Genomic DNA, 12743 nt, shown 5'->3' with positions numbered 1-12743 from the left:
ACAACTATATGTTGTATTTCATAACGCATCCTTGATCACCTGCTGCCAAAAAGGAAATATACCATTTTCATGTGTTTAAAAGCCTGAGTTGTTTCAAATCAAACAGATTGGAGGTCCAGCACAGTTCTACTAAGCAAACTAACCAACCCAGGGCTTACAGTAACATGAACAACGCAGTAAATATTATTTTTACTATTGTAACAGTTTGTGGTCTCATGATTAAATGATTTCAAGCTGCTATCAGTGCATATATCTTGTGGGAACACAGATAAATTCCTTCCCACCTGAAAGGAAGCTTTTCATTTGTGGGCTAGTGCGGCTGGGATTTCCAAAGAGAGGCTATCAGAGCAAGAAGGGAGACCCAAATGGTAACAGAAGCTAAAGGCAGTTTCAAAAGATACACTCTCAAACTATCAGTTTGCAAAATGCCTCAGTCATATCATTGGCATTATTTCCTACTGCTATAAAAAAACCCACACTCCTTTTAAGCATGGGGGTGGGGGCTGTACAGCAATTAGCTCACACAATAAAATGTAAATCTATCCCTCTTGCTTCTGTTAACAACTGTATGAAGAAAAAAAAATAAATAATATGTAGTGGCATATTGCTAAGATGCTAACATAGTTCATACAATTACTGCAGAGCGCTTTTATGTCCAGAGCTGACATTTTATAGAAACAGTGCCACAAGGCAACCACTTGTAGAAGGTGTCACACAACTGGCATCATCTTCTACCTCCTTAATATAGGGTAAGTAGCCTCTCCTCAAATGGCAGGGTGACATCCATCTGGGTAATGAAGTAATTGAGGTAGAAAAAATAATAATTTAAAAATAAGCACATCAAATACTACTGTAGTACTGTACTGTAGAGTACATATATATAAATATAAAATAGTCCAAGTTTTCCTAGAACAGTTTCAGAGGTTTTTATGGAACGATATAAATTATCTCCCATGACATGGAACAGCAATGAAGAAGAGTGCCCACTTGTTCAAACAGGTGAAGAAAGTATGAGATCCCTTCTTTTTTTTCCCTCGCACATGAAGACCAAGTTTTAGTTCCAGTTAGACACCACACAGCCTACCAGTGCCACCACAGTCCCAGCACCTACCACTGACTTGAGAGCTTAAAAGGTTCTTAAGAGAGATTAGACATTTACAAAGAAGGACATCCAACTAGATTACCTAAATTATGTAGTATGTTTTAGGCCATAAAGCAATCTGACTGAACAGGATGGTGTTGTTTAGGTTTCAAAAGACAGAGGAGTCTTATCCATTTTGGCTTCACCTAAGCAAATTCATTTACATTCACATATTTTATCAGATATGAGCTTCAACCTCCCTTCCTCCAGCCCTCAGCAATTCTCACAACAAGCAGCTGACCAACAAAACCAAAGCTGCACCTCTGCAAGCACTGCAAAGTTTACGGGCGAATAAATCAACCCTAAACCTAGCCAGAGCGCAGCTCACAAGGTGCTTCCTAAACTTGTCTCCCTGTTATTTACATTCTGGATTTGTGTGAGAAGCAAAGGACGTGAAGAAGAAACGATTACACACACATACCCCTCCCAACTTCCCCACCCAATTTTTTCCTGCTTGAATATTTCCAGTACTGCATCATTGAAAATTCTGTCCTCTCAAACAGAGAAAGGCTTTCTCATCCCCCACCCCAGATTTAATTTCTTTTACCTTCAGTTTTTCTTTCTCTTGTTCTCCCTTCCATGCCTCTCACCTTCTGCCTTTTTTCAGATTTTTTGCTCTCTTCTTCTCTGTGCATTTCCAAGTCCTTGTATGAACTCTCCAAAGCCACAAGTCCCCCAGAGTCTCCAAATACAAGAAAAAAGAAAAAAGAAAAAAGAAAAAAGAAAAAAGAAAAAAGAAAAAAGAAAAAAGAAAAAAGAAAAAAGAAAAAAGAAAAAAGAAAAAAGAAAAAAGAAAAAAGAAAAAAGCATTTGAAACTGCCACTCTCCTGGAAAGCAAATCTATAGTCCTACACTTTATGAAGAGTTAGGAACATTATAACACAAGGAATTTCTGGGAAAAATCCTGCTACTTGAGGAAGAAAAAAAATATAATTGCAGTATACCAGCCATGATACAGTTGCTTTTAAAGACAGAGGGTTCCCAGCTCATAGGGAGTTAAACAGGCCTTAAGAAATAGTCACTAAGCACTCTCTGCTCAATCATATAAAGCACCTGAGCAACCAAGTAGCTGCTTACTCAACCAGGAGATTTACACCTTAGCCTAGCCCCAGTTAGGGCAGGTACCATTGGAGAAATCATCCATAGACACATAAACATCACCAAATATTATCTGCATACACACACTGGCACTTACACTTTAAAAACACCTAAAGGACTGAAAAAGAAAACCTCAAAAGGACTGACCCCCCTATTATCCCATAGATGGACATTTTAGAGGTTTCACAGCTGCAGTGTTCACCAGTTAATTGCATGACTGGTTGTAACATTTGCCCCAAGTTCATCGTCTTCTAAAAATACCTCGGTAAAAGAAGAAAGGAAGAAGAAAAAAATCCAAGAAATAGTCCTAAAAAACCCACACCGATACACACAGAGCCAGAACAAACATTTTCGCTGAACAATGGCCCATAATAAAAACCAAGCAAACTGTTTTTCTCATACTTTTAACTTTCCAAGAGTGATCGACTGCAGCTGCACCTCATTAGCAGACTGAATACATGCAGATTTTGAAGAACACCAGATCTCTCTGACCTGTAATTTACTGAGCTCTCCAGAGTCACTCAAAAGCAACTCCACTCACATTACTGAGTTTTCTTGATATTTTGGTCAGTTTTAACAGAGTTTGGATTGGGCCATAAAGGAAAAGTTTCTGCTCCCAACTAAACTGGCATATATCCAAATCCACCTCATTGTTCTAGAAGCAAACATACATGAGATCAGAGTCCCGGCCCATCATTTTATTCTAAAGTTAGCCATTACACTGCTACATCTAAAGAGGATTTTTGTTTCACTTTCTAAAAACCCATATTCAGACTCCAGCTTTGTAATAAAAACCCACATCAAAAGTCAAGTCAAATGGACCAAAGTCAAATATCAGCAGGTTCTGCATCCATGAAGTTCTGACACCAATTCACAAAATAATCAGCCCCCATCTGTCAATTACTATATCTAAACAGTATAGTATATATGCATATATTTTCCGGGACAATCTATATTATTTGGCCCTGGTCACAAAACAGTGTAATAGTCAATCTATGAAATTTCAATGGGGATGGGTAGGAAAGGATGGCAGAAAGAAAAGGAAAGAGAAACATTCCCAATTTCTCCTCCTCCAAAGCACACCTCCCCAAAACATATTCTTTCCAAATTACGGGCAATATTACTCCCTTGGAGATACCACCAAAGTGCATCAAAAAAAAAAAAGTGTGAGGGGTGACGGCACTGCTGTAAGTATGTACATTCAAAAGTCCAAGAAGATACAGCAAGCAGAAGTGTAGAGAATCAAAACACGACTAAATAGTGAAATCGCTGTAACTTAATGCATAGTTTAAGAAAACTGGGGACACTAAGACTTTCAACCAGACAGAACAGCAATAAAACTTATGCCATGAAAAAGTTAACAAGTTATAGGTGAAAGGGAAGCCCACGACACAAGCATTACCAAGAGGATCTTGTGGCTGCAGGTGTGACGCAGCCAGGGCTCGCACAGCGCTTGCAATGGAGCAACACCATAGAAAACAGCCTTTCCGTGGGCTGTTTCCTGCCATGCCTTCCAGGACCCCCTCCTGTTAAGAGTCAGCAAACTTGAACCAAGTTAAGAAAAGCAGCTTGCATCAGGTCTAGAAGATAAAACCAGACCCAGATGGCTGTATCCTTTTATCCACCACAGCCTTGAAAACATAAGTAACCAAGCACTCACCTGGCAGAGGGTAACAGGTCTGCCTGTCGGTATCCCAAGACGCAGCAATGTTGTACTTTTTCCACACAACTTTTTTGGCTGTTTGAACACTCATGATCAAGCTCACTCTTTGAAAAACAGGAAAGTGAAGATGCAGAGGAAGTACACGCTAGTACCCATGCAAGAACTGCATGCTGGGATTCGAGGGGGAGGGAAGCACTGGTTTTCCTCAGAGGGCTCGACACATTCAGCCACACAGTGACTGACAAAACCATTCAGGAAACAAACCTTTTAAAAGGCTGCACGTAAACAAGTAACAGACTTAAAGCTAATTAAGATAATTTTTTTCTCTTTAAAAACAGATGAGTACACTGCTTTGCTATTCTTTATGAAAACAGGAGGACACTTCAGCTTCCAAAGCACCAGCAAGTTAAATTCTACGTACAGAAAACAGGAAAGAAGGTGGCAGTTTTCCTTTTCTGCTCATATACCATGCTAATTTTAAAAACCCTAAATATTTTTAGCATTTACTCTGCAAAAAGCTTGCAGCATTATCATAACACTTTTTACACATGTTCAGTAGAACATGAAACCAGAACAACTCTGCAAGGCGAGCATCCGCACCTTTGAATGACCTTTCGAAAGAGCAAAAAGAAAATTTTAACACAAGATTGCAGCATAAAAAGGGAATTCTACAAATAAACCTCTGTGTCAAAAATTACAAACGCTGATTAGGCATGCCATTTCCCCTGTGCAGTAATTCCAAACAAGACAGATCACAGTCCAGTAAAGCAGAAGGTTAATAACGCAAGGCTATGATAGCATCAGAATTATTTTGCAAGTGGGCCTTTAAAGTGTGTTTATCACCATTACAGAAGGTAAATCCAATCCCGCAACCTTCAACATCCTGTTGCCAACTTTATATTAAAGTTGAGAGGACTCTGAATTCTGTAGTTATGAAAGACATGCCATCCCACATTACACACTTTAGGATATTGAACTGTACAGAATTCCAACAGTGACAAAAAAGTAATGCAAGAGGAGATTAATTTCACACAGAAGTACAGGCACTACAAGCAGAGAGGAGCTGCACACAGGAGAATTGGTTTCAAAAGCAGAAAGACAGACGCTATTTGATTCGTCTGTCTTGTTGCATTATGCTATCAGACAACTGTTCTAAATATAGCTCTCACCTCTTCATTAATATTCAGTTGGGACAGTTTACTGTGTCACATACCAGACAGGAACTATTGGGGGAGATCAAGATAAGATTTTTCTTCAAATTTTATTGGGGGCGGGAGTTGGTCTTACTTTGTTTTGTGGGTTGGAGGTTTTTTCCAGTTTTAAGAATTCTCAAAGTTGAAGCCTGAAAGACTCACACAAAAGGAGTTTTGTTTCCATGAATAAAGACAGCCATACATTCAGGGGACTAAATCAGACATCTGTATCCAAACATTTCTGTGGACCATGCAAACAAGAGCAACGTGGAAAGGTAATAAAGTTTTAAAGCTAGGATTCCTATTTTAGAAACAAGCAACAACGATGCATTTTGCCATAGCAAATACAAATATAAACCTCATTGCACCAAGCCCTTCGCAAGGACGAAACAAAAAGACACTGCCAACTCTACCAAGCATATGATGGCAGCTAGTGGGTAGCCACACACGTATGCCAGAAGCCTTACCAATAGCAAGTGAACTCCCTTTTTTCAGGTCTTGACGAGACGGGTCTGCATTCCCTAAAAGTGCTCTCCTGTTGATCCAATACCTCATCTCACCTTGGTCCCTGCCACTCCAAGATAAGGCTCATTACACAAATGAATTAAGACTCTCTCCATCAGACACTTGCCAATACTGAAGGATCCGTACAAGTTTCAGGAGTTAGCTAGTTTCTTACAACACTTCTAGGTTTCCCGCTCCTCAATCAAGAAAGGGTGTGCAGTCAGTGAGAGCAGTTACAGAAACACCACTCTCTCTGAGCCTCCATCACTCTCATGAACTTCAACACAAAGATATTAGAGGGGCTGATGGAAACCTCTCATTGACCAGAGATCTTCCAGAGAATCTCAGCTCTCAAGCTCTGCCTGCCATCAGCAACTACATCATGTACATTAGAGAAACCACTTTTATCTAACAGCAGGGTTTACTTTAAAAATCCAACATTTCAATAAGACTATACACAGTGAATATTTATTGGGGGGGGGGGGGGTGTGTTTTTAATTTAAACACAGTTCACCTCTTGCCTAATTGTTAACATTAATTAGTTCCATGTCAGAACCTATCTACAAAAAAGTTAGCTTTAGGATGGCAGGAATATTTTAAGCCACTTTTTAAAAAGTGAAGCTATGGCCTCTGCTAAAATCTGAAGTACTGGGTGTAAAATCCATACATTAACCACAAGAGCTGATAAGCAAGAGAGAAATGGAAGCTTTTTTAGAAAGTAATCTTCAAAGGCGGCAAGAGAGGATTTTTTGCTTTTTTAAACAAACTCAAGAGTTCAACACACTAGCACACTCCATACTGATAAACCATTCATTAGGAGAAGAAGATGGTCTTATTCCTACTACTACTGAATTCAATAGGCCATTTATTTAGCAGGTCTCTGACTGGAGTATGTGCTCTCTTTTATTCAGTCTGGTGTTGACAGCAGTAATCAAATTTTGTACATACCACTGGCTCTATTATAGTTCAACAGCAGCTGGCTGGCTGCCTAGTCTTCTTATCATCATGTAAGATAAAAAAAGACCAGCCAAACAGACCAGCTGAAACTACAGTGGGGAGACCGAAGTAGAGTAGAAGTCTAGTAAGTAGAAATCACGTGGTTTTATGCTTGACCATGTATTACAAAGCATGGAGAAAAACAAGGCTAGGCTCAACACATGACAAACTTACTTTAAAAGTTTTCAGAAGGACTGGAGATGCTTAGATGGCAACTCAGTTCTTTTAGAAGAGAAGGTCCGAATGCCACAATTCACACATGAAACACCACTGATTGATAACTCAGTCCACGCAGCAGGGAATGGGAAAGTGAAAAAGCATAGACGTGGGGGGAAAAAGGAAAAGGAGGGAAAAAACCCAGAGAACTGTATCCATTCATTTGAAAGTGAGCTCATAAATACTTAAGACCACTTCTCTATCGCAGCCGCAGCATGTATGGAGTCAGCACCAGGTTCAAAGTAAAATTAAAGTTCACAGAGGCAAACAACAATGGGAGGGGAGGGCAACATCCTTTAATTATAAAAATCCCCTCTATGCAAGGCAGTCTAGAATGAGATTGGTTTCCATTTCTTCTTTGCCTTCTGGGAGCCTTCCAAGAGTCTTGAATGCCTTGACTCTGGGAAGAGGAAACTGGCTTCTTTTTCACAGCCTCCCTCTTTCTAGTTTTGTTCCAAGCAGGCCCTGGTTAACCCTGGTCTGAACTTCCACTCTTCCAGACAAGTCTGCAGAGAAAGGCTTGTTTTATGGAGGAGGGAAAAAAACAACCTAGAGGATTTCTTATGGCAGCAAAACAAGGAGATACAGAGTTCCTCCTTCACCTTCCTTCTCAATCATGAGCAAGCCAAGAACCTCTCCTTCCTAGAGGAGAAGCACACTCTTCTGCAGGGTTCCTGCACTACCTCTCTAGCCCTACCCTTTATAACACTGTTATAATGAGCTTCTAGTTAAGTGCTTCTCATGCTGTGGGACATTAACACCCCATAATTTTGTTCAGGATGTTTTATTTCAACACAACAACACGACAGGACTTTTTTTTTTTCACTGGCCTGACAAACATGTTTTGAATTAGCAGACCACACAACACTTGCTTGAGCAAGCAAACAAGAGAGCTTAGAGGGCAATGCTAAGGAAAAGGATGGTGAATAGGCAACGGCAGGAACTTAAACAGAAAGTAACGTTTCAAGAGCCTATTGCAGATTGATGGTAACTGGTCATTAGTTTAACCCCTACTTCCAGGATACCCACAGCAACAGTAACTTCAGATGGATAACAGATTTTTTAGCATTTCTACTGAAACCTCCTTTCACACAGCAGGTTGATGTCCGCGTAAAGCTTTTGTCTGAAAAGGGAATTAACAGTACATTAACTGCCCCTGCTACTGTGGAAGACAAACACAGTTTTGAGTATGGCAGCTGTTGGAGCACTGCGGTACAGATAACACACAGATACTCTCTCAGTGCTCACACAGGCAGCTCCAACACCAAACCCTTCCAGCATGCAGCGCTCCAGCCATGATGCACTCGACAGACATGGTTCTTGTAAAATAGCATGTCTGTGGCTGCTGCAAATAACCGACCGAGACATCCTGCAAAAGAAGTAACAGCAGCAACTGTAGATAACAAGTTGTGACACCTTTCAAGAACCTCACAATTTTAGTTACTGTTTTTCAAAGTTCTTCTTTTATTTGGGGGGGTGGGGAGGCATGTCCCCTTTTTTCTCTTGTATAGATACTGAAGGGAATATTTTGAATGCAAATACTGAGAAAACCCACGAAGCACGTTATTCTTGCAGAATGTGTTGTTTACATTTTAGTTGTATCAGTGAAACCAAACCATGACACACAACCAGCACTCCCCTTTCACAAAGCATCTCAGGCCACCTGTTTCCAGCAGCCCAGAGGAGCAACAGCAGGTCCACAGGAGACGGAGGAGCCTTCTGCATTTTGCTTTTCATTTAAGATGTTGAGCACACCTTCTGAAACTAGGTTCCTCCCCATTCATTGGCAACTTTAAAAAAAAAAAAAATCCTGATCAATGTATGACAGATGCACAGCTGAATACTTGTGAGCTTGCATGCTGGGATGGAATGTGTGTTTCAGCAGGAATCCTGCACTGAGCCCTGAGTGGCAGCATGCAAGCCCAAGCACAGGAGAGAGACCATCGCTTCTGCCACCCCAGCCCTTCCAAGCAGCCATCCTGGTGGCTGACAGTTCTCAGTACCACTTGCCCTAGCAGCAGGCATTGCCCTGCTGCAGCCGGACAGACTGATGAGCCTGGGTTCAGGCCGTCAGCCAAGTGGCTGTGAGAGCTGCTGGTGGGCAACTCCACCCAGGACAGAAGCACTGCCCTCAGCACACTGCAGCACCAGGAAAAGGCACTGCCTCAAAAACACATCTTGCCCCCTTGCCCTCCACGTGCCAGGACGCAATCCAAAGCTGGGGAAGCAATAGCTTAGGCAAGTATATGAATAAAACAATTTACTTGTACCTTTTCCTGTCTCTCATTTTGTAAATGTCAGTGTGCACCTCTAAAAACAGAAACATCTCAAAGCTTTCTTCTAAGTTGGATAAGGATGTTTCCTTAGAAAATGTCTTTTGATACATTCTTCTCAAACCAGAAGATATAGGTGGGAGGAATAGAAAATCTGCAGGATTTCATTCTTAATTGCAGTTATGTAGGTTGATTTAATTTTGAGCACACTTCCATAGGTATCCATTCTGGCTTATGTTAGTTAAACATACCTCTGCTAACGAACTCTGGCCAGGGTACACACCAATAAAGGATAAAAAAGGTCCTGTCAACAGTAGAACAACAACCCAAAGCACTCCAAAGCTTGTATGTCAATATAGCAAATACTCAGAGCCCCACAGGAGAGAGAGCTCCTGCGTGGAAGGCGGCTCTTCCTCCCTGTCCACCAGCTACTGCAGCAAAGTACTAATCACCTTCTAACTTTAGGTACCACAAAATGGGACAAAGGAGGGAGTAAAAGCTCTAGATGTAACCCTCCTATCCACTCCTTATACATATATATACACATGCTATACATACATGCTTTGAAGAGCAACAAACCTTACTAAGCCAACCCTCCCAGCTCTCCCCACGCAGACCAAGCAGGGCTGTGCAGAGGCATTGGGGTTTGCCTCAGGCTGGGCAGAGAGGAAGAACAGCACACAAGGAAGCCTGGAGAGCAACTCTGGAGCAAGCACAAGGCCTGCTGCTTGCCAAAGCCTTCAGGCCTTCGCTGAGGATGCTGCTACCAGCTAATGCTGCAAGCGCAGCCTCCATCCTGAAAGCCAAAACCCTCATCTCGTGCCGCCGGGGGAGAAGGGCAGATAATCACAGTCAAATTTATCACAGACCCTTTTCAACAGTGACACGGTCGGAGCGATGACTGAGGCATTAGTAGTTAGCAGAGTGCCACCAACAACTGCAGCGTCAAACATCTAGAAGTTTGCTTTTCTTTTTTAATGCCCTGTGCCGACGCACAGATGATCAGATAGCACCCTCTAAGACATTAACTCTTCAGTTGTACCGTTTAGAGCACACTATTTATTTGTGTGCTGCCACTGAGCTGTCATAAGTATGCATATTTATTACCAATCTTTTTAAAATTAGCATTAAATTTTGACCACACAGACATTCTACTTCCCGTTTGCAACAATGTACTTTATTCATCCTTTTCCAAAACTAAAAGCCACAGAGGGCAAAGAGAGGGACGGCACTGTGCAGAGCTGCTCTGCCATCTGCAAGAACTGTTAACAAAGCCCTTTGGACTTCCCACAGTCACTGTGCTGGGGATGGGGAGACTTGCTCACCAGGAAAAGAGGGATCTGCAGAAAGCCTGCATTAGGAATCCCAGGCCTTCCCATTCCTTCCTTGAACAGCAAGAGTACTGGAGAGGGCTCCCTAAGTTAAACAGGCTGTCTTTTCCTAGTTTCTTACCGACTTTTAGCGTTCTTGAGCATCAGAGGCATCCTAAAACTAAGCAGAAAAAAACCAAGTCTGCTCCTTGTAGTTATTTAGCTGACCGCAGGCAGCTCAGGGACAGCCTTCCTGCAAGCGGCTTCTTGTCCATTAGCACATTTTGACAAATACATACGAGAAGTTCAACTTGTTTGTGCTGACTGGAGTTAGTCTTCTAAGAATAAATACAGCGATTACAGAGCGAGGACAGAGTTACACGTCCATACAAACACATCTCCAGTTAAACCCTTCACCCCACAGAGGATAAACCTGTCTCCTGCCAAGAACCCAAGGCACGCAAAACTTCACTGGAATAGGTTGCCAGGGAAGTTCTTGAGGCCTCATCCCTGGAAGTGTTCAAGGCCAGGCTGGATGGGGCTTTGAGCAACTTGGTCTACTGGAAGGTGTCTCTGCCCACAGCAAGGGTTTGGAAGTAGATGATCTTTAAGGTCTCTTCCAACCTAAACCATTCTATGATTCCTCTTTCTGAAATAGCATTGCTGTTATCAGAGTCCAAAAAAAACCAACCCCAAAACATGCCTGCTGATCTCGGCACAGAAAGGCTGCGCTGGGTGTGCAGGAGCCAGCACAGAGCCCAGGCACACACACAGAGCGCCCAGGGTGCCAGAGCAGCACCGCAGCCCTTGGGGATGACATGCTGCCCAGCACAATGCGGGTGGGCACCACACTGTTCCTTCTCCTGCATGAGGCCAGAGCCAGGCCTCAAAATTTTTCAAACTATGGAAAACTCATCTGAAAATTACCCACTCTGCTGCCACAGTATGAGGCTTTACTTCCATGAAAGACTTCTTTACCAAAAGAAAAAAACACACACAAAAAAATCCCCCACAAAACGTATGCTCCAGCTCAATCTTCTTTAGAGCCTTCAGCTAACTGCAGACTTATTATACCTCTTGTTAATTTGTCCCAGTAGTTAAATTGCACTAAAAGGTTACACACTAATTCACAACCTTCGGCTACTGATTTCCTTTTAACAGCTGCAAATTGCAAATCATTGTGGGTAAGTTTAAGGTTGCCAAGATTGCAACAAGGCCAGAGAGTATATTTCAATAGATAATCCAACATCAGATGTTTTGGTAGGTATAATACTCTACAAAGGCTGTATTAAAAAAAAAAAAAAAGACCAAAAACCAACAGTGCATCACAGTTGTCAGTGCATCATTAAAACCATTTTTAGAATTAATGGCCTTCTTTCTCCCCTCCCTCACCGATTAGCATGGCAAGAAAAAGAACGAGGTAAAACCATACCCTTTGTTAAATATTGAATCTACTGTAACCTGAAAATAACTGATTATTCAACTAGTCTGAGGCTGAGGTCAGTTTACAGAAGACCATCACGCAGCAGCTATGGCAACACAGAGCCACAACGCTGCACTGCCAACTGGCAATGGGAATCAGGTAAGAATAAAGAGCGAAGGAGCAAACAGCATTAACCTGCTTTCTTAGGGCCACCGAAGCAGAATTAAAGCTCTTAGAAGGAGGGCTCTTCAGTTTAACACAGCATTTCTGTGTATCAAGGGACTAGAGATGGAGAAAAGTGTGGAAGAGAGACAAAGCACATGACACAACTGAACTTTTACCTAGAGGGAGAAAACACCTACGCAAATAAACACACATACAAAAAAAGCCAGCCTCTCCAAAAGTAACCATACACACAAACTCATAAGCAGAGATCCAAGAGCAGTGAAAAGACAGTTGCACATCCTTTCCCAAATGAACCGCACCATCTCAAGCCACCTGCCCAGGTTCCCAGGCAGAGGTTGGGGACCAGCCCAGCCCACACGCCAGCTGAAGAAGTCAAGCAACAGCTGGGTTAGCAGGCACCTCACTCGGCTCCACACTAGCTAAGGAAAGCTCACACAAACTGTACCATCAGCAGAGGTGCGGTGGGAAGAGGACAAAGCAGTGCCAAGCAGCTGAGGGGTAGTAACCAATTCAATTTTGCAAGCCAGCAAAAGGTTGCGTGTTTACACCCTCACTTGTTTTCGAGACATTTTCAGCAAGCTTTCTGTGTGTATCCTTTGCAGGCTTCTGCCAGCTCAAATGGAAAACACTGGGCTCAGTTATTGAAGCTCAAGTGCGCGGAGGAGTAATTACCAAAGCTCCACTGGACAGAAGGATTGCATTCTTGTATTCTTCAAATGCCACCACCCACTAAGAAATCA

At 42.2% G+C, this 12743-nt stretch overlaps 1 protein-coding gene across 4 annotated transcripts in view; it reads right to left on the bottom strand.

Moving 5' to 3' along the window:
- Window positions 1–12743, bottom strand: part of UTRN (utrophin) — a 391420-nt gene that overhangs the window by 349275 nt on the left and 29402 nt on the right. Inside the window, exons 1-2 of one of the 4 annotated variants that reach the window (XM_074580339.1) lie at window positions 3900–4019; window positions 1689–1823 (exon numbers count right to left, since the gene is read on the bottom strand). The exons of 2 other annotated variants lie outside the window; for them this stretch is intronic. In XM_074580339.1, coding sequence (XP_074436440.1) covers window positions 1689–1823; window positions 3900–3993 — 229 coding nt within the window. In that variant the 5' untranslated portion in view covers window positions 3994–4019. Of the gene's footprint in view, window positions 1–1688; window positions 1824–3899; window positions 4020–12743 lie in introns of those variants that run through there. One more of the 4 variants, XM_074580340.1, reaches the window with a different exon arrangement.

This window comes from Larus michahellis, chromosome 3 (genome assembly GCF_964199755.1).
Source record: "Larus michahellis chromosome 3, bLarMic1.1, whole genome shotgun sequence".
Classification (NCBI taxonomy): domain Eukaryota; kingdom Metazoa; phylum Chordata; class Aves; order Charadriiformes; family Laridae; genus Larus; species Larus michahellis.
The sequence above is the reverse complement of the archived record's forward strand: the minus strand, read 5'-3'. Positions and strand labels throughout refer to the sequence as shown.